The sequence below is a fragment of the Kwoniella mangroviensis genome (genome assembly GCF_000507465.2).
Source record: "Kwoniella mangroviensis CBS 8507 chromosome 1 map unlocalized Ctg01, whole genome shotgun sequence".
NCBI lineage: Eukaryota > Fungi > Basidiomycota > Tremellomycetes > Tremellales > Cryptococcaceae > Kwoniella > Kwoniella mangrovensis.
Genome location: NW_027062533.1, coordinates 8604044 through 8624615, shown reverse-complemented (window position 1 = coordinate 8624615; position 20572 = coordinate 8604044). Strand labels below are relative to the sequence as shown.

The 20572-nt window shown below is 46.1% G+C and overlaps 7 protein-coding genes across 7 annotated transcripts; 3 read left to right on the top strand and 4 right to left on the bottom strand.

Moving 5' to 3' along the window:
* Nucleotides 1–260: 260 nt before the first annotated feature.
* On the top strand, nt 261–627 carry I203_103255 (uncharacterized protein; the record flags this gene model as incomplete). Its single annotated transcript, XM_019149234.1, has 2 exons — nt 261–347; nt 439–627. 2 exons carry the CDS (start codon nt 261–263, stop codon nt 625–627), a joined length of 276 nt encoding a protein of 91 aa, XP_019001259.1.
* A 1269-nt stretch (nt 628–1896) lies between these two features.
* On the bottom strand, nt 1897–4318 carry I203_103254 (uncharacterized protein; the record flags this gene model as incomplete). The annotated part of the gene is made up of 5 exons (XM_019149233.1): nt 1897–2629; nt 2713–3050; nt 3139–3513; nt 3572–3610; nt 3665–4318. 5 exons carry the CDS (start codon nt 4316–4318, stop codon nt 1897–1899), a joined length of 2139 nt encoding a protein of 712 aa, XP_019001258.1.
* An 844-nt stretch (nt 4319–5162) lies between these two features.
* I203_103253 (uncharacterized protein) lies at nt 5163–7059 on the top strand (the record flags this gene model as incomplete). The annotated part of the gene is made up of 5 exons (XM_019149232.1): nt 5163–5345; nt 5422–5721; nt 5809–6552; nt 6624–6803; nt 6901–7059. 5 exons carry the CDS (start codon nt 5163–5165, stop codon nt 7057–7059), a joined length of 1566 nt encoding a protein of 521 aa, XP_019001257.1.
* Nucleotides 7060–7395: 336 nt separating this feature from the next.
* I203_103252 (uncharacterized protein) lies at nt 7396–9389 on the bottom strand (the record flags this gene model as incomplete). The annotated part of the gene is made up of 5 exons (XM_019149231.1): nt 7396–7646; nt 7743–8551; nt 8730–8971; nt 9059–9130; nt 9255–9389. The coding sequence occupies 5 exons, from the start codon at nt 9387–9389 to the stop codon at nt 7396–7398; spliced, it is 1509 nt and encodes a 502-aa protein (XP_019001256.1).
* A 313-nt stretch (nt 9390–9702) lies between these two features.
* Nucleotides 9703–11946, bottom strand: I203_103251 (uncharacterized protein; the record flags this gene model as incomplete). The annotated part of the gene is made up of 10 exons (XM_019149230.1): nt 9703–9989; nt 10049–10238; nt 10313–10432; nt 10495–10620; nt 10693–10863; nt 10959–11113; nt 11176–11340; nt 11431–11489; nt 11576–11695; nt 11774–11946. The coding sequence occupies 10 exons, from the start codon at nt 11944–11946 to the stop codon at nt 9703–9705; spliced, it is 1566 nt and encodes a 521-aa protein (XP_019001255.1).
* An 838-nt stretch (nt 11947–12784) lies between these two features.
* I203_103250 (uncharacterized protein) lies at nt 12785–17675 on the top strand (the record flags this gene model as incomplete). Its single annotated transcript, XM_065517267.1, has 13 exons — nt 12785–12851; nt 12907–13155; nt 13226–13564; nt 13668–14001; nt 14099–14392; nt 14465–14791; nt 14864–16006; nt 16072–16450; nt 16514–16604; nt 16685–16759; nt 16831–17028; nt 17088–17203; nt 17277–17675. 13 exons carry the CDS (start codon nt 12785–12787, stop codon nt 17673–17675), a joined length of 4011 nt encoding a protein of 1336 aa, XP_065374085.1.
* A 461-nt stretch (nt 17676–18136) lies between these two features.
* Nucleotides 18137–20451, bottom strand: I203_103249 (uncharacterized protein; the record flags this gene model as incomplete). Its single annotated transcript, XM_065517266.1, has 12 exons — nt 18137–18219; nt 18269–18404; nt 18466–18634; nt 18711–19096; nt 19151–19268; nt 19327–19436; nt 19514–19624; nt 19703–19806; nt 19851–19866; nt 19912–19979; nt 20037–20263; nt 20378–20451. 12 exons carry the CDS (start codon nt 20449–20451, stop codon nt 18137–18139), a joined length of 1602 nt encoding a protein of 533 aa, XP_065374084.1.
* Between the last annotated feature and the right edge of the window lie 121 nt (nt 20452–20572).

Below are 20572 nucleotides of genomic sequence, written 5' to 3'. Positions count from 1 at the left end.
CGCGTATCTATTGTGTTCTCCTTTCCTTTCCCACTGTGTATGTGTATGCGTATGCGTATGTGTATGTGTATGTTGGTCTGTTCATTTCAAGGGGGATGAGGTCAGTGCGTTGTGTGAACAAGAGTCGATCGTGGACTTGTGAGTCTGTGCGTTGAGGATATCAAGGTAGATCTCAAATGGGTTTGTTCCTTTATTTCCTTTCCACCTCTCGGTATCGCAAATTCTTGAGTATCCAACAAATCGTTATCCACACAAGCGATATGAGATCATCAACATTCTCAGGTCAGTCATTCTGGGTGGTAGGTCACGAGGAGGAGATGAAGTCACAAGTTGAACAAAAGATCCGAGTGAGTTCATATGCCGGTCTCTATCCCTTCCTTCTGTGGTTTACAATCTAGAGGTTAAAGTTCGAGCACTAATACTTCATCGACCTCACAGGACAATGGCGGTCTGATCTGTCCCATCCTTCAAATGGCAACTAGAATCATCATCATCGAACCGGATATCAAGAGTTTCAGGAAAAGCCACATTCCCGAGGCTTTCAAAGCCATCGAGGAAGCTGAGGGAATGAACACTTTTACAGCAACTGTATTCCACTGGCAGAAGATTGGGTGGAAAGATCAGTAGAGAAAGGCCAAATCATTGATATGAAAGGCTACCAGGTCAAGAAACAAGATTTATGTAATGTAGCGTTTTGTAAAGGTATTGATACGATCGTGAGTATACATCCACTTCCCGTCTGCTGTTTCCTTTGGATAAGGACACGTGCCAATGGACAGTTCCCTTCTTTTGTTTCTAGTCGAACGATGCGGATACCCTTGATGCACCAAGAGACGAAGCCACCCTCGCAAGTCGATATTGAGAGGAAGATATCATCGATCTTACTGAAGATCCGGAGTCTCAAGATAAGGAAGAACAGTCAGGTGTCAGTGCCAACGCGGTGAGTGGTCATGTACAATGGTTAGTCTTTCATCATCTGACACTGGCTTCTTACGATTTGAGGAGGTCTCTCGAAATCAATTCAAAACGAAGGGACTCGATTTTGTATGACCTCGAGATCAAGCTACATTTGATCAAATCATTGTGATTCTGAAAGCACAAGCAAAAAAATGATTTGGAGGAGGCGGATTCAGCGGGTTGTTGAGGGAGCGACACCTAGTGGGTCTTGTCTCATCACGTTGCATGTCATCGGAGGCTTGCAAAAGTGAACATGTATCGGCTAACGACTCTTTTGTCTGTGCTTGGACCTGCCTTGTAGTGGAGAACTTACATTAAATATAAAGGACTTGTCCGCGAACAAGTACCAGGACTGCGATTGCGAAGAAACGTATTCTGACAGTTCTGAAGTGTTGAATTTGGCCGAAGACGTATATATCAATTTTTCCACGCAGGGTATATTACCAAGAGAAACCCATCTGACGAAGCAGTTCCAAGAATTCTGAGGTGACCTATGTGAGGTATGCATGTCATATCACTTGAAATACATTCACAATTCAACGTGTATGATATATGACAGGCAGATTTATCCTATAACGAAACAATCAAATTGTATACAGGACACTGTACAACTCGTTCCTTTCGAAAGGAAGTGTGCGAGACAGCATATTGAGATGAAAGGTATAAGCTACATGAATTAAGGAAGTATTGTAATATAAGGACTAGTAATATAATGTAACAGATATATACATATATATATATATGAATTGAGTGTTCAGCAAAAGGATAAAGGAAAATATGAATAAAGTCGAAACCGAACGAACAACGTGAATGAATTTTAAGAATGGAATGAAAGTTTAGTTATGTGATTGTTATACATTGTCCCCATGAGACCTTGGTCCACCCGTGCGATTTGTATGAGTGTGTGAATGATCTTTGAAAGCACCGATTGATCTTGGATCACTGCCCATCGAAAGTGATGTCGACATCTCCCCAATTACCAAGCAATATCACCTGATTATCATTATCCGTATCGACCGAATTTGAATCTTGTAATTGACTAAGAGTCTTGTTGATCACAACTTGTTCACCTCCAGCTGTCCATTTCGTACTGGCCCAATAAGCAAACCCGGATAAGGTATCGGGAGAATGCTCTAAACCTTGTTGCGTATAACCCAATATTGAAAATGTGGTATTGGCCTGAACCTCGATGGGATCGATCAAGACCTGCCTGACACGACTTTTACCTGAAGGGTCATATTGCGGGATAGACGCTGGTGCAGGTATGTTGATTTGTCCCCATGTGGTACTAGATATGAAAGGTCCAATGTAGTTGGGATGGAATTTGACATTCATATTACCCTGCTGGGTACCTATAGTAGCTGATAGATCGATAGAGGAAGGCTGGGTCAAATACTTGACATCGACGTAGCCGGAGGTAGTGAATAGATTGGTGACTATCATCGAGCGACGGTCATTGGCTTGTATGACAGAAGTACCACTACTAGTTGAATTGAATAAAGCATGAACCTGGTCCTCAAACGCGTCGTCGTCGTCCTCCGGTGTCTCGGCGGGATCGTCGGAAGGTAGAGCATGAGGTGAGCGTCGAAAGACTGTGTAATCGGATGTGGCTGGGAGGACGGCGCTACTGCTGTTTGGATCAGATAAAATGATGTCGGATGCAATTGAACCGCTGATGGATGAGAGTCGTCAGTATGGATACGAATGAAGGTCCGATGATATTCTACATGAACCGTTGAGTGAAAGGTCACTCACTCAGTCACATTGACAATCAAAGCCTCCGAAACATTCCAAGTACCCTTGACATCCCCAGAGAAAGCAACTACGGAACCTTTCGTGACCTGAGCATAATTCGCGTAAACTCCACCTCTATCGGTTTCCAAGTTGAGCAGATCGAAGGAAGCCACGTCGTTCAGTTTACCAAGACGCACTATCATATGATCAGCATCGAGTGAGAAGGAAGGTAGATTGATTGGTGGCGTGTTGACAGAGTATATTGAGGGTGGTAAACGGATAATGACGAGGTTGGTCGGTACCAAGTTCGGGTTGAGCTTAAATGGATTGATCATTTTCCCATCGGTTTCTCTTGGACTCTGACATAGATGATGGTATGTTAGCGCCACCATTAAGAGACTGGGTTGAAATGGCAACAGAAGATTTGCTTAAATATCATCAACTCACATATATTCCCACTCCTACACCATCCTCACCTCTCGTCATCTTACAGACCCTCATCATAGTAGATAGATCCTGACCTCCCGAATACCTCACCACCACATCTATCAGAATCTTTCCTTCTTCCCCACTTGTGATGACCGCTTGAGGACCATCTGAGCCTAAAAACTGTAAAGTTCCGCTTGAACCGAACCCTCTTGCGTTAACAAACAAATCCGATGGGGCGTTACCGGAAGATGAGAACGGGAAAGAGAAAGATGCCAGTGATACTGTCGATTGAGGGAAGGGGGTGAAGAGAGAAGTAAAGGGCGATGAGGTGAGGTTGAGGGGGGTGAAGTTGTTGCATTCTGTAAGATTTCCGTCGGAGGATGATGGAGCGTCCTGCATGTGCATCGTAGATTGTCAGTAATTGCATTGTAAGGGGATAGGAACTACTCACTCTTGATTCGATGTAAGTGAGGTTAAATGACCCGTTTCCCTGTAAGTGAAAGTAAGATCAGCGTGGTCTGAGTAGAGAGTCACGGGTACTCACAGCCCAGGCAGCTACTCTCTTTCCATCCGTATCCTGGTCCATCCACGGCCTTTTCCAAGGTGCTATCGGTGGCTTTGGCGTTGAATTTTTGTTCATCCCTACCAAAAGCCCAACCACTAAACCGATCCCTATCAAGACCAAGACCAATATCACTTGTATCCATCTTTTCCATCTTTTCCACCACCTCTGAAATATCGCAGGCGGTATTGGTAAACAGCCGCATGCCCTTTGCTTCCCATTTCTCAGATCTGTGCTGGAACCTTCCCATAATTTTGACGTCGATGCTATAGTAGATGGGTTGTCCCGATGGGTGAGATGAGGTAAGACCAGAGATGGCCGAGGAGTTAGAGAAGATGATGAGGATGCAGGTGAATGATGGTGTATCTGTCGGGGATGGGTAGGTAGATCATGAATAATCAATGCGGGAGGTTGCCTCGTAGCGTGACGATCCGAGAATACATTTTCTTGATCATCTTCGTGGTCGGTCAATATCGATCCACGCGAAGTTCGCCTTCTCTCGTAAGGGGGTAACGACTCGCCATCCCATCTTGAGGTGACTTCATCGTATTCTGATGGTGCTTCTACCAAGGAATGCGTTGAGGCTGAAGGATCGAATATCCTCGGGTCTTTCTCTGGGTCAGGTGGGATGATCATGATGAGGGTCTAACTGAATGATAAGGATGCGATGGGATATTCTACGCGTTGAAGGGGAAAAAAGAATGGTTGCTATGAGAAGACGATGTTGAGATTGATGTCGATCAAAGTGTTTGTTATTGATGATGAAGAGTGGTGTACCAAGACATCATCTATTTTGCCAAGCTGACAAGCTGATATGGTTTGAAGTAGGAGAGGTTGAGTCGCGGAGGAGGGAGAGAGGGAGAAGGGGAAATCGGGGAAAGACAAAGGTAATCTATGTCGATTTTACAGTTGCAGTCTTCACTCCTGATTGTGTTGAATCCAGCAGACTATCCATCTGACCGTAGGTGAGAGTAGTAGGTCTCAATGAATTGTATGTATGTATATGTATGGATGATTACACGATGGAGATGGTGGATATGAGGATGGGAGCTGTGTCTCAGAGTGAAAGAATGTTGTTGGTGGCATTCATGCTCAAAGAGGAAAATTAAGGGAAAAACTATACCCCGCGCCTAATCATTGTGAGAGTGAAGACATCGTCGTGTCTCATGTGCCTAACCTGGATGAAAGTGGCAAAATCATATCGTCCTGTAGATGGTCTGTGCGCATTTATGGATGATGAACAAGCAGATTAATGATAATGACGTAGGATGAGAGGTATGGTGAGTGGGAGAGTAGAGAGGAACGGTAGGTGGGGGGAGAAATGGGGCAGACTGTATGGTCATCATTCCTTCTTTCTTCCCCTTCCCCGCTCTTTTCTTCTTCTCGTGTCTCCTATCTCTCATCTCCCTTCCGTCCATCTCAAAGCGTCAGCTTACTTACGGTGTGGTGCTGAAAAGTACATTAATACTCACTGTCCAAGATGGATCTTCTGGACTACGGGACCTCTTCCTCTTCTCGAGCTTCATCCTTTTTCAACGGACCCGGCGGCGAGTATGATCCAACAAGCAATGATCAGTTGTTCTTCAATATGCTCTTCTTCAACCAGACATTTTGGATAGTCGGTAATCCCCATAAAGCAGAAGATCTGAGAGTCAACATCGTAGTGGGTACATACTTTTGTCTTGTTGTACCACCCATGAAGTAATTGACGATGCTGAACAAACCGACGTATGTAAAAGAACGGTGGGACAATGTCGTCATCTTTGACCATCGCCAGCCGAGTAATCTTCCTCAAACCAGACGGTCTCACAGAAGCTCTCAAAGCGGCTCACGATCTTAAAGCAGTCATTCAATCTCATGAATCTGATGGCGTCGGCTTACCACTAGGCGAAGGTTGGATTAACGATACCTTGTTTCTGGCAAGACCTATCGAGACCAAACCGTATTTGATCAATGAGCAGAACCTGTTCGTCGATGGGTTCTGGTCCGGTGGAGGGTTAGGAAGGGAGAGACAGAATGCTTCCTCTTCTTTGAAGAAGGTAAGCTTCTTGACGTAATCCTATTCCCCGAATGTGACCGAGGGGTATGATGTGGCGATGACTGAGCGTGAAACACCATTTGTATAGAAACGATCCAAAAGACAAAAGACAGTACATTTTCCAATGTCACCTACCCCTACCCCAAATGATCCAGTGTCGCTCGGTCCTTCTTCGTCTTCAACTTCCATTGGAGAACCAAATACAGCATGTTCTCAATCCCACATCGATGATCTCATACAATTTGACGATCTATGTACCACGGATCTCAACAAAGAGGACAAAGAGAGTGAACCTAAGACCATCCCAGAAGACGTCTATAAAAACACTGCAAGTCAAAATGTCAAACCCTTCATTGTTTGTCAACAACCAGGTGATATACTTACTCCGCCGATCCACAAAGAGTCAGCCGCTTCGGTGTATCGATCTTCCAATGTGGCTCATCCAACTCAATCCGCCACTCACGGTCAAAACCAGGACGGACCTGCTATAATCACCATACAAAATACTGTAACTCCCACCGGTCCTATTCATCTCGGTCAGACCGACAAGGATGTCAATCAAGATGAAACTAGTACATGTACAGCCGGTGTACAACTCTCGTCATACTCTCAGGCTTTAGAAATATTCCAGGGCGAGGGAACTTCCTTCTCTTCTCCTCAAGCCATTCAGGGAGACAATGATCAACAATATTGCCCTCATTCTCATCCTTCTTTCAGCGGGAAAGAGCAGTTCCCAAAAGGTCAGGTGGACGTTGACAAAATTAGAGATCCCGATTATGTCGAGTCTGAACCAGAATTTGATTCGCCAATGGCAGAGGATAAACAGCAAAAGGTGAGCATCACCGAATCACATCAATTTAAACCAAAGGAGTTGACTGATTGAGGTTGATTTCGAGATGGTAGGTCGCATCTGGATCCATATCCAAGTCAGCTGAATATAATCGAAGATGGCGTAATCAGACGACCGTCCAACCTCAAGACACCGTAGCTTATCGAGCTCTGGTGGACGACCTGAGGAGTCGAGTGGCAGGAGAAGGGTTTCCGAAAGGCGGGATGAAAGCTTATTTAATCGGAAGGGGTATTGTGGGTTGACACCAACATATCTTTCTGTCACCGTAGTCAGATGGTCCCCTCGGTGTATAAATAGTACTTGTGTTGATGTGTATGAGGTGTATTATAGCATTCACTTTACACCAAATACGGTGCTCTTATCCGCCAACAGGTTCCTGGTTTACCAAACTCCAGAGCGAACTTCAAGAAAAACGCTGAAAGTGCTGTTAATCCCAAATGGCAAAAATTCATTGACGAGCAGAACGCAAAGACTGAAGTGGAGAGATAGGTAAAGTAAGGTGCAACAAGTGAAATGATTTGAACGTAGAGGATAATCAGTACTTAGTCGTGGGTCCATTGAATATTCATGTAGATTATCGTACAGAATTCACCTTCAGGTGTAAAAACCATACCAGTGTTGGACAACCTGTATGTCAGTATGGAATGATCGATAACATTAGCTTTGCCCATAAAATCTCTTGACGTTCTTGCGATCGTATTTACTGTGTCATGAATTCATTACATACATGAAATATGACGTTTACACACAATGGATAATCGTACAAGATACTCTACATAATGGTATTCACATCCAAGGGTTGATTTCTCATGACAATCGCTTCATTCAAATTAACATATCTCCGACTTCGTCTTCTGATCCTGCTCGATCACGTCCATTTTCCAGTTTCACATTCATATTGATATCATCATCATTATCATCATCATTATCATCATCATTATCATCGTCAAGTTCATCAATCTCTTCTTCCTGATCATTTTTGGTCTTTGTATCTTTTGGAGATTGAGATGATTTTGTATGGGAGTGACGAGGTTGCACTGATAATTCCGCATTGATCTTTTGATCTTTCGATAAACCTATATCCGCGTACATGAGTTAGCTAACATGTCCACGATGAGATTGATATCACAGATTGCATGGGAGATGGGAGGTCTGATAGGTCCATAACTGACTCTGCGAGATATTATCTTTCTTCGATCTCCCCACAAGGGGTTTGAACGAGAATACGGTCCAGTCATCTTCATCCACCTCCATCATAACGTGCTTACTATCAACCTTACTGTTCTTGTCCGGATTCACAGCATTATTGTCTTGAATTTTCGGGGTTAATCTTGATTTGACGGTATTAGCGCTAGGGATGGTCGGAGGATTCAGTTGAGGATGAGCTTGAGGTCGATCATGAGTTGGATGACTCACGGGATATGGCTGGGTTTGGGGTGGATTTATGGTCTGAGGTAAGACTGGAGGATATTGGGGCTGATGTTGGTGGATCAGATGGGGTAGTGATTGGGTGAAGAATTCAGTCGGACTTGGAACATTGTTATGTCGCATTTGAGGTCGAGGTGGTGGTAGTTGATATAGTGAACCATTATGTTGATACTGATGTTGCTGATGTTGCTGATGATGTTGATGTTGCATAACTGGTACCTGCGACACCTCGGCATTATAACCCATTCCTGACTGTATTTGCGGTTGGGCTTGATTTGTCCTACTTAGATCTAGAGGTCTCCATTCTAACCCTTCGATGGAATATTGAGGTTTTCCAATCATCCTCACGCCTACCTCCTGATATATCTTTATAATTAATTTGATCAACTGTGATCCGTCCATCAATGGTGTGTCGGTGGGACAGATGTGAGAATCGGGATGAGACGATAATGTATCGAAGAATGCCTTGTACGCTTGATAGATGGTCAACTGGGAGATGGAGGACGGTGCTTGAGGGGGAGTAACAGATTGAGGTCGGAAGGTCAATTCGATCCTGTATAGGAGGGTTTGATTTGGTCAGCACAGCAAATGATTGGCGAGATGGCGAGATCAGGCGTGAGATCGTTATCACATATGCAAACAGAAGGGTAGGCATGATCGAGTACCCAGGATTTCCAGTGCAGTGATATGTGTATAGGGGAGCGATGATCGATGTCGAAGTAATCACTCACCACAAAATAGCTCTCTGAGGTTCTTTGATGCTTCTCAACACGGGCAAGTTCGTCCTGATCGCTGCCAACTGCTCATCCGAAAGGAATTTTTTTTTGACCTCTCCAGAGACAGCTCGGCGAGTCTCTGGCTGGGTCTGAGGTTGGCGTTGAGGTTGGACAATGGCTGATTGGCGATGTTGAGGAGTTGCAACAGCTGTTCGGTGGTCCGATAATTTTTGCCTGGCTCTGAGAAGGTCTTTTTGCTGCAATGACAGCATTGAGATGAGTGGATGTCCTAGTTAAAGATCGAATTTGCTCCTCAGAAGAGGCGATTGGGTCATATCACTCACCATCTGCTGACCTAATTCCGTCCACTTCTTGGCTTCTATCTCCGGGGCAGCACATCTCGTACACACGTTTGACTAGGTTAGATATATACAGATGGTTAGTACGAACTAACTCCTGCCTGCATGAACTTGTCATTCAGATAATACCCAGTGGGACTGTTTCTGGACGTGAGGTCCAGGACACGCCATGTGCACTCACGGTATGATGCACAATCTCCACATCAAAAGTGACCCAAGGCCAGCACTTCCCACATGACATACACTGTCTACAATCCTGGGGAGTGAACGTTCTGTCTTTGGGCTTATCTGGTTCATGATAAATCACTTTTGACATTCTGAGCGCGATGTGAGGTCGAAGTCGGCGATCATAAGTGCAGCAGATCGTCTCTCTCCCAAGGACAGAATAGGCAGGTTGAGACGAGGGTGATGTTGAAAGTGATGAGAGTTATCGCTGAAGGAAGAGGAAAAAAAGGAAAGAAATCAACTTGGTTGACGCGTAAATGTTGAATCTCAATTAATGTCGAAGGATCAGTGGCGTACAAGTGGCATTCACCCCATCATATGGAATCATTGCCGGTACTTGTGGAAAGCTCTACATCATATATATGCATGATCGATAGACTATTGGAGATATGTACATAAGATGATTACTGTGGTTCAGTGGCTTTCCCATCCACTCCACTGATCACCGCACTCTTAGCCAAAGAAGATTCCAGATCTGGCAATCTTTCATTCTCGGTACTGTTCTTCTCGTTGATAGATTTGGGCGCACCTTCTTCCTCTTCTACCACCTCGTCTTGTTGGTATTTAGGTATAGACCATGTTCTGAGTAATACCAAAATGATAGGAATGGATACAATCCATATGGCGAAGAAAGCGGTGGTTACTTTATAGCCTGCTTTGTAGTGTGGCGCTTGAGATGCCGGGAAGATGACTAGACGACAATTGCAGAATTGTCAGCATCTGCTCTCAATAATTGCGAGTCATACTCACGATTTGGTGCCCATGCGTTTATAGTGTAGGCAGAAGTATTCAAAAACCCAATGGTGATAGCTCTGGCTTCACCTGAACTAGCCATGATCTCGTTCACCCAAGCTAACATGATTGCTCCGATAGGCGTAGCAGTGAAATTTAAGAAGAATCCAGCGAATTTGGTGGAGTTCTTAGCAGGCCATACCGATAGCTGATGAGGAGTGATCGTCAGAGTTAGCTGTCGGGACGAAGAACATTGAAGTGTGGATAACGGTTGATACTTACGATGATGTTACCGACCAACGGAGGGAAACCACCTATGAAACATATGGGCCAACGGGTGCCCAGAGCATCACTGGACCAAGCATATACCAGTGACATGACAATTGACAAAGCGTAACCTCCCTATGTAGTATTTGCGAATCAGCATTGAACATAGTGATGCACAATAGAAAGGGGGAGCTTACGGTAGGGATAACATTGATAGCTGTGACATCACCTTTCCAAGGGGGAGTAGCCTTCAACCACAAATTCATGTATGCATATGATCCAAGTCCGACTACGAAGCAGGTGTAGGGGATGAAGAAAGTCCACTGTTGTACCATAAACCATGCATGTCAGCAAGGAGCAAAAAACAACAAGCAAATGAGGCGAATTTCACTCACGGGAATCCAAGAGGTCATAGTCTTTTTAAAGATGTCCAAAGTGAATCCTTTGGTGGGAGCTCTTTTATACCTCTCCATTCTGGCTATAGCCATCTTGAGATCTTGATCTCTGAGGTACCATCTTGCTCTAGGGTTAGGTCTCGTAGGGATGTCCGGAATCAGAAAGTATCCCTAATATACGAAGGGCCAGGTTAGCTTTTTTTTTTCTTCTTCGTTGTCCGACCGACAAGTCATTCCTCCTCTGTTGTCACCTCAATGACACTCACGGCGATCGCAATAGGCATACAGATGACGCCGTCCATGAACATCAAATATTGCCACCCTTTATAGCCGCCCACCCCGTCGAGTCCGGAGTGCACTGCCGCTTGAAGGTATCCCGAAAACATCGTTCCGACCGACGAAGTAGCTTGGAACATCACCACTGCCACATCGATTGAGATGATTCAGCATACACCAAGGCTCACGGGTACACAGAGTGCTTACCTCGTTTGCCCAGCTCCGCTGGACCGTACCACGATCCTAGTACCCACAGCATACCGGGATAAGCGGAAGCTTCCAACAAACCGATGATGAATCGGAGTCCGTATAAGGTGTGGACGTTTTTGGCCGCTGCACAAGACATGACTAAAGCTGTCCAGATCACTTCACCTAATTAACGATGAAAAGAAAATCAGCCTTGCCTAACGAGGCTGTTTCAAGGCGGAATACAAGGGAGCTGAAATGGCGAATGAGACTCACAGGTAGGTAACCAGATCGAAGGTGAAACTTTGACGGTAGCGAGAGTACCGGGAAATTGACTATGAGATGCCTGAGTCAGTCACCTTCGACATGGACATTGCTTGTGGGGGATTGATGGAATATTTTCATTTCAGTCTGAACATACCCAATGACATAGCCGACGGTGAACATGGTTAACAGAGTGTTGTACTCATTTCCTTTAAAGTTCAGATCCTCTTTCATCCCACTCGCATACGCATTTGCGATATTTGCTTGACTTAGGTATCTAGCAAGATTCATGAGCTCATCAGTCTCGCATATCGCTTAGATAGACAGTTCTCTGTCTAAGTGGTGCATCACTTACTTGACGAAATAACCCAACATCGCAATGGTCATCAGACCACAGTCCAATCTTCTTACGAAAGCTCTCTCTTCTGGATCTTGAATATCATCCCAGATTATTCTCCTGATCTTGCCCCATAAAGTCCTTTTGGGTGTTGCTTCCAACGGTTGGTCGGGATAGTATGGGTCGCTCATTGTGCCGAGCTATTTGCATTGACTGGCTGGATTCAATTGGAAAACGACGTATATATGATAGAAGAGGTGAGAGGCAAAATCATGGTCAAAAGATCGCTCAAATCATTTTTATCGATCCTTGATATAGAATTGGATGACCGCTAACTGATAAAGAACTTACAAAAACACATTATCTTAAAATTGGTAACTCACTGATAACGCCATCGATAATGCATCTACGATTTGCAACTATTTTCCCACCCGAAGTATCACCATGAGTCCGATGCTTCGGCGAGATGCATATTAGCCCATACAATATCGCACTCTGCGGATATTGGGCATTAGTAAATTCGCGAAAACGCTCCTGCAACATAAAATAACGAAAACAAAAAACTGGTTCCAGCCGATCTGACTGATCGGGTAAATCTTTTTCCTCAATATTTCTTCTTCGGGTGGGTTTCGTACCTGATTTTGTGTCCTGTATTTTCCAATCATTCATGGAAATTCCCATTGTTGCATCTGAGTTCCCGAAGTGACCCGCAATGATGTGCTCAAAGTATCCCGGAGTGACCCTGTTTGAGCGTTTATCGCAATTATCATTGCTTAGGTGATCAACTATCCACCAGCATGCAACCCGGACAGCTCATCAGGCACTCTGTTACTGCTGGGCATCAGTGACTTCGGGTCGGTGATGTATCTTGCTTGGTCGACTATCAGCTAAATAATTTTCTGTATGAGTAACATCCGTTTAGTTGGGGTTGCTGCTTATACAAACATAGATAACCCATCATTGTACTCACGTCACTTCTCAGACATCCTGAAGTCACACAACACCTGAATCCAGTGACGGGCTATCAATATGGCTATCGAACCGGTGCCTCAACCAGTTAGTGAAGGCGTTCGAGTAGCAATTGACCGAGGAGGAAGTACGTCCTGCCCATCACACCTTGACTCATGGTTGTACGCTGATAACAATCGTAGCTTTTTGTGATGTATGGGCTTTCATCCCTAATCACCTTTACAGCCCACCTATACCACTTGAAATTCTCGGAAACGCAGACATCATACCTGGAGATGAACAGGATGGAGGGATCCAAGTGACTTTCAAGCTTTTAAGTGTGGATCCGGCAAATTACGACGATGCGCCTAGTGAAGGTATGAGGAGGTTATTGCAGATTGTGAAGAAGGAGAAGGTACCAAGAGGGGAATTGTATGATACTTCTCTGATAGGCGAGTCCCCGCAGTATGGTCGTGGTTCGGGAGTCTAGTGCTCACCGTCCGCTTGCCTTGCCATATACAGAGTCGGTGCGAATGGGTACCACTGTCGCGACAAACGCTTTATTGGAGAAGAAAGGAGAGCCTTTCGGCCTGATACTTACCGAGGGATTCAAGGACATGATTGAGATAAGCGATCAGACTCGACCGGACCTCTTCGACTTATCGATCTCTGGAAAAGTGAAGATGCTGTATAAACCTGAAGATGTCGTTCAGGCGAGAGAAAGGGTGACCCTAGAAGGTTGGTCATTAGACCAGAATGCTCCTGCCGCGGAAGAGTTAATTGAGAGAGCTAAGCAAGCGGGAGACGTAGATGTGGTCATGGGGGTCAGTGGGGAAGCTGTAAGGATATTGAAACCCTTAGGTGAGACTTTTATCCCGATAATACCTGCCGAGGATCTGTGCGCTTCCGAGCAGTCTCGATGGCGCGGTGCCCGGTATCTCGAGCTGATCATGACTTCCTGCAGATGTCGAACAAATAACGTCTGATCTTCAAAACCTGTATGATCGAGGTCTCAGAGCCTTGGCGATCTGTCTCATACATTCCTACACGTATCCTCATCATGAGAGACAGATTGGTGAAATTGCCAATAAGATCGGTTTCACCCAGATATCACTCTCATCCGACCTCTCTCCTGCTATCAAAGTGCTTCCTAGAGGAAACTCGGCGGTCATCGATGCCTATTTATCTCCTGTACTGAGAGCATACGTTGATGGCTTCAATAGTCATTTTGAGGGGAAGAAGGCAGGTAAAAGAAGTGAATTCATGAAATCGGATGGTGGATTGGTCTCTTCTGATAAGTTAGTGCATCCGTTCTCCATGTGGCCGAAGGTCTTTGTTTGTCAACCATTCAGTGCTTCCTCCAAGCCAAGGCAATCGCTAACACCATTCTTACAGGTTCTCAGGACTTAGAGCGGTACTGTCAGGACCAGCAGGTGGATTTGTCGGATCAGCACTGACAGCCTACAGTCAGACACGCGCTAGACCAGTAGTAGGGTTCGATATGGGCGGAACCTCGACAGATGTTTCGAGATTCTCAGGAGAATTTGAGCTGACTTTCGAAAGTGTCGTTGCTGGCGTGCCCATTGCTTGTCCGCAACTGTCGATCGAGACAGTTGCTGCCGGTGGTGGATCAAAGTTGACATATAAGAATGGGATGTTTGTGGTCGGTCCTGAAAGTGTCGGTGCTCAGTGAGTACTGTTGTCTCTACTGCATTCAAGCAACTTGGTCTCAGCGATGCTGATTGTCATCGTTGTCTCTAGTCCCGGCCCCGCTTGTTACAGAAAAGGCGGAGATTTAGCCATTACCGATGCCAACTTGATTCTTGGACGACTCATTCCATCCCAATTCCCTCGGATATTTGGTCCAAACGCAGACGAACCATTGGATTTGCAAGCCTCACGAACTAAATTCGAAGTGCTTACAAAGGAAATCAACGCTTCTAGACCTGATAAGACCCCCTATACCGTTGAAGAAGTAGCTGCTGGATTCATCAAGGTAGCGAATGAGGGGATGAGTAGACCAATGAGGCAGATTACGGAGCAGAGAGGTTTCGCCATGTCTTCCCATGATCTATGTTGTTTCGGAGGGTGAGTGATTAGAATGTTCCTTGTCGCCTTCTCTTCCTATTACATGGTACTGATCTACGATCACTGATCTAGTGCTGGAGGTCAACATGCTTGTGCTATCGCAGCGGGTTTGGGCATCGAAACGGTTGTGGTACCCCGATTCTCGTCCATTCTCTCAGCTTACGGTATTGCCTGCGCCTCTTTATCTGCCGAAGCTGCTTCACCGCTATCAGCGGAAGTGGTCGAGGATTTCGAACAGTCTAAGACATATTCGGAGGCTTCCAAGAGAATCGAGTCTCTGAAATCAGACGTACTTAGACAATTGCAGGAACAAGGGGCTAAGCAAGACGAAGTCGATTTCACAGTCACCATAGCTGTACAATACGATGGCGCGGACACCATATTGCAAATACCATTCACCCCATCTCTAAAGAATGACTTCATCGAGGCTCATCTCAGAGAAACCTCTTTCTCCTCGAATAGAAAGGTATTGATGTCAAACATACGTATCCGAGGGATCGGAAAAACCTTCAATGTAACACCAACGGATTATGCTGTCGCTTTGCAGCAAGTAGTTTCGCTATCAGAGACATCGTCAAAAGCAGTCAAACCCTCTACCTTTAATCAAGCTTACTTCGATACCTCTTCAGGCGTACAAGGATTCCAAACTCCAGTGTACATTTTGAGTCAAGTACCCGTCAACAGCCAGATCAGTGGGCCTGCCATCATCGTCGACTCCACGCAAACTATCGTGGTTGAGCCCTCCGCCCGAGCAGTTGTACTGAAAGAACACGTCATAATTCAAATGCAAGACTCGACATCGATATCGAGGAAGGAGGAAGGGGAACTGTCAACCGACCCAATTATGTTGGCTGTTTTTGCCAATCGATTCATGTCCATAGCTGAACAGATGGGTCATACACTACAACGGACCTCTGTCTCAGTATCTATCAAAGAAAGATTGGATTTCTCCTGTTCCATCCATGGTACCGACGGTGCTCTGGTCGCCAACGCACCTCACATACCAGTCCATCTCGGTAGTATGCAGTACGCCGTTCAAGCACAGCATAATCACTGGCTGGGCAAATTGAAACCTGGTGACGTCCTGTTGACCAATCATCCTCAGTGGGGAGGTACTCATTTACCAGATCTGACCACCGTCACTCCAGTCTTTGAGCCTGGAAGCGATACCAAGGTACTGTTCTACGTGGCTAGCAGAGGACACCATAGTGATATGTGCGTAAGATCTTCCGTCCGCTTGACTTCCGGGAGTTGTAACTAACCGTCCTTCCGTCCTGTAGTGGTGGCACAGGTGTGACGTCGATGAACCCGATCGCCAAAGAGCTATGGGAAGAAGGTGTGATTATTGATACCTTCAAGCTCGTCTCGCAAGGCACATTCAACGAAGAAGGCATCAGAGATTTATTCGGAAAAGTCGCCGAAAGGCCAGGATGTAGTGCTACTCGAAGGATCGATCATAACATTACGGATTTGCAAGCCGCTATCTCCGCGAATGTAAGAGGTATAAAACTGGTCAACAAGCTATTCGAGGAATTTGGTACGAAGACTGTCTTATTCTACATGAAGGAGATCCAAATCATCGCTAGAGAGACTATCAAGGATTTCTTGAGGAACACCTATGATAGATTTGAGGGTAAACCGCTTAGGGCTAGCGATTATGTGAGTGGTTCAGCTCTTGATTGATGGAAGTCTAAGCCTGATATCGGGTATGATACATGGCAGATGGACGATGGTACAGAGATCAAGCTGGAAGTAAGAATCAACAGAGAGGAAGGTACCGCCGAATTCGACTGGAACGGCACAGGACCACAAGGTGAGTGACATCCTCAGAATTGCTTTCGACAATCGAACTATCTAGAGTAGCGCTGATCCGACACAACCTACTCATTGCAGTCTTGGGCAATTGCAATATGCCTGTCGCCTTGACATACGCAGCTATCATCTACTGCTTGCGATCCATGATATCTCGTAAGCCTGGCTTTTTTTTTCAACTTTGTCACCCTTTGTGGATTCTAACGAAGATTGCACTATTAATACAGCCGAGATCCCTATGCCATTGAACCAAGGTGTCCTAGACCCTATCACCAACATCGTCCCAGTCGGATCCTATATCAACCCGACTGGTGTGGTAGCGATCTCCGGATCAACTCTCGCTTCTCAGCGATTAGTTGACATTATCTTACAAGCCTTCAAGGCTGCAGCATGCTCTCAGGGGTGTGCATCTTCCACTGGATTCGGTAAGTAGATGGCACGCTGTGCCTTGCCTGGCTCTTGCTAACTGACTGATTGAATACAGGGTCTGGAGGAAAAGATGCATCTGGCAAAGTGACACCTGGATTCTCGTATGGTGAATCGCTCGGTGGTGGAAGTGGTGCAGGACCGTCATGGAATGGCGCAAACTGTGTACATGTTGTAAGTTTTATGTCCGTCACTTACAAAAATATGAATCCATAATGGCTCATACTGATTTCTCTCCAACCGCTAGCACTGCACGAACACTAGGTTGACCGACACGGAGATCTTCGAACAGCGATGTCCTATGTTATTGGTCGAGTCTGCCATTCGTCGTGACTCGGGCGGTAACGGCAAGTACAGGGGCGGTGACGGAATGTCGAAACTCTTCGAAGCTAGGATGCCATTGAACTTTTCAATCGTCTCTCAGAGGAGAGTATTCCATCCGAGAGGTCTGAAGGGAGGTGCCGATGGTCAGAGAGGTAAAAATACCGTGTACAGACTGAATAAACGTTTAGATATAGATGAGAACCCTCAGGGATATACGGAAATAGGAGTGGGCAGCAATGGTATCGCCAAGCTGAACAGCGGGGATAGACTTAGGATCGAAACTCCCGGGGGAGGTGGCTGGGGCTCACTGGAAGGACAATAGCAATTCAGTGTGGAGCAATCACCGTCGGCCATATGACCTCAATGCATGTACGTGTAGATATACTTTCATGTATCGGAAGTTATATAGCCTAAATACCGCCTATACGTTTTGATCTCGATGCCTATCGATGTCTGTGACCTCCCGAACTAACGTCACACAAGCCTGTCTGGAGCTGTGGTAAGAGATAGGCCCTAACATAGGTCTCCCCCTGCTTCTCCGGCCAGACAAAGAAACCTCTGGTGTGTGAAGCCCACACTATATGATTGACTTGCCCTTTTGTGTGACCTACCTGACTCATCTGTCACGGTTCGGCATACTGTCCAGCCCAAAGCGGTGCAATTGCGGAGGATTCATGAGAGCACAGAGCCTAGTTATGACCTATGGCACATAGGAAGAAGGCATTGTTCAAGTCCGCTTAAAACATGTGGATCTACCGGAGAGATGGTAGACGCTTAATCCGATCATTTCCACTTAGATTCTCTCCCTGACGGTTCACCGGACGTATAGCAGGTGTGCGCAAACGCTGCTTGATGATCTCGATGGACTGCACAATTCCGGTCAGCAAAGAATGCAGATAAGCAGAATTCACTTACCCTCTGGGTGCCAGGAGTCTGTAAGCATACCGCGCTCAAGAACATGCAGAGACATGCTCAGCCGAGGGCTCGCAGCAGCGGCTACAGCTGGATCCGTCGATTGGAAATCGATCGCGTTGATAGTTGCCGCGGAGTACTGTTCAAACAAGAATTAGTGGACAGTATTTACGTGCACGGGAATCCATGAGACGACTTACCATAGACCAGGTCAAGGTATAAGTCATATTACGCAATTTGAAAGTTTTGGAGTATAATAAGAACAGCTGATGAAGCTCCTCTGCCATTCTGGTGCACGTCGCTGCTGCTGATGCGGTGATACTGGGTGGTGCAGCAGTCCGAACTGGCACGGCATTAGGCAGGTATATCCTATACAACAGTATCCAAGAGGCGCGATACAATGCGCTTTTTTTTGTCAGCTCTTGGCCATCATATATGAACTCACTTGGTCGAGAAGATGTGAGGGGGTGGACAATGCTCTGGCAAAGCATTGACATTCAATTTGAGCCCTGATGGCAATTGGTCCATCCACTCTGTCAATCGATGCTTCATTTGATCTACGAAATTGTGACTGCGAATTCGCGTGACCCGACCGTTGTACAACCGCATGATGATTTTTTGTATGATTTCACACAACTTGATGAAATGCCTGAAGTTCGAAGTCATAAGCGACTTTTGGACAGAATAGTGAGTGAGCTCCGGTGGCATAGCATCGTCCCAGAAATACGGTTTCCACTCTGAATCATCTTCCGTATCATCCACGATCGGCCCGGGTGATGCATTCTGCCAAGCGTTGGATGTAGGTGTCCGACCGAGAGCCAAGCTCATTATCTGTTTTCCAATCGTCAATATCATCTCTCTCATCGTACAGGAACCCGGGCTCACCTTATCCCAAGTGAAAGCTGACCAGAACAAGCGGCGTCGTACCTCCCGGTCTTCCGCTGACATAGTCCCAAAGCCAAATATCGGAAGACGATTACAATCAAGGTGAATGCCCAGATCACTAAGGCGAAGCATTATCAATACTGACCATACTCTCCTCGACATCTGAAATGACTTACCGCATTGCTCGAAACGCCATACTACATGTCAGCTCCCGCTCCAACTCAGTGAACACACCCTGTGTACATCCACCCCTGCGACAGGTTACCACATGCGCATTCCCTCTGTCCTAGCAGCAGCAACCCTTGGATTGTTGGTACATTGGACGGCTGACTATCAGCTGATATCCCATTACGGCAGGCACACCTTGTCCATCTCAGCAGCTAACAGCAGCTTGGCACGGTTCATAAAGTCTGCTCCTAAGGCCAATGCGGGGGTGGATAGTCCATTTTTGTTTCCGCCCATGAATCCACTCATCTGTTGGTGATAGTCTGAATACCGGGTAGCCTCTCAGAAGGTCAGATCCAGCCTCCAAAGACAAAAAGTAAATCTCACACGTGCGCATATGACGTTCAAGAGGAAGTGGTTGAAATACGGACCTCCCAAAGCCATATCGCGAATGAAGACCGGACGGTACACAACGCAATGCGAACCGTATTCTGTTCGACATCAGCGTCGTGCAGCAAAGTCACACGATACTCACGCCAGCAGAAATACGTCTGAAACCCAAGTCAGTGCTGCACCGCGGTCTCAAGTCTACTCACCTTCCATAGATGCACTATCATTCTGGCGTTTGCAGCGTCCGACTCCAGCTCCAATTTAGAGTAAGCCACTGCTTTATGTTAGCACGCTGTTCTAGGCAGTTCGATCCCATGAGCAGCACACTTACAACTTTCCCATCCTCCAAGCATTGACGCGTTCCCTTTCAATATTCCAGCTTCATCTTCCGGTCCTGTCGTGGTGCTATTCTCGTCAGTTGCCCAGATCTCATCATCCGAGTCAATTCTGTGCGATTGACCTAAGGACGACTTCGATTGCCCTTCGTTCTGATACGAGTTCGACCTCTGTAGAGTATTCCGTGTGATAGCTTGGGATTTGGATAGACGCCGTTGTAGTCTTTCGACAACGGAATCGGAAGGTGTTTGATAAAAACGTGATGTAACGCCGAAATGTCCATTCTGGATCACGCCGATGAGCACATATATATCAGACTGTATGAGATGTACTCACCTGAAGATCTGCAGAATCTTGTTTACGTGATCCTGTCGAGCGGTGTTGAACCCCGATGACACCTCCAGTCCCATGTCGGCTAGACCGTGACCGGTTCCGCCAGCCGGATCTGTCAGATATACTTATACCGCACGGTCATATATGTTCATACATCAAGTGCCAGCTACAGGAGTCAGCTACACTGCGAAACGCCTG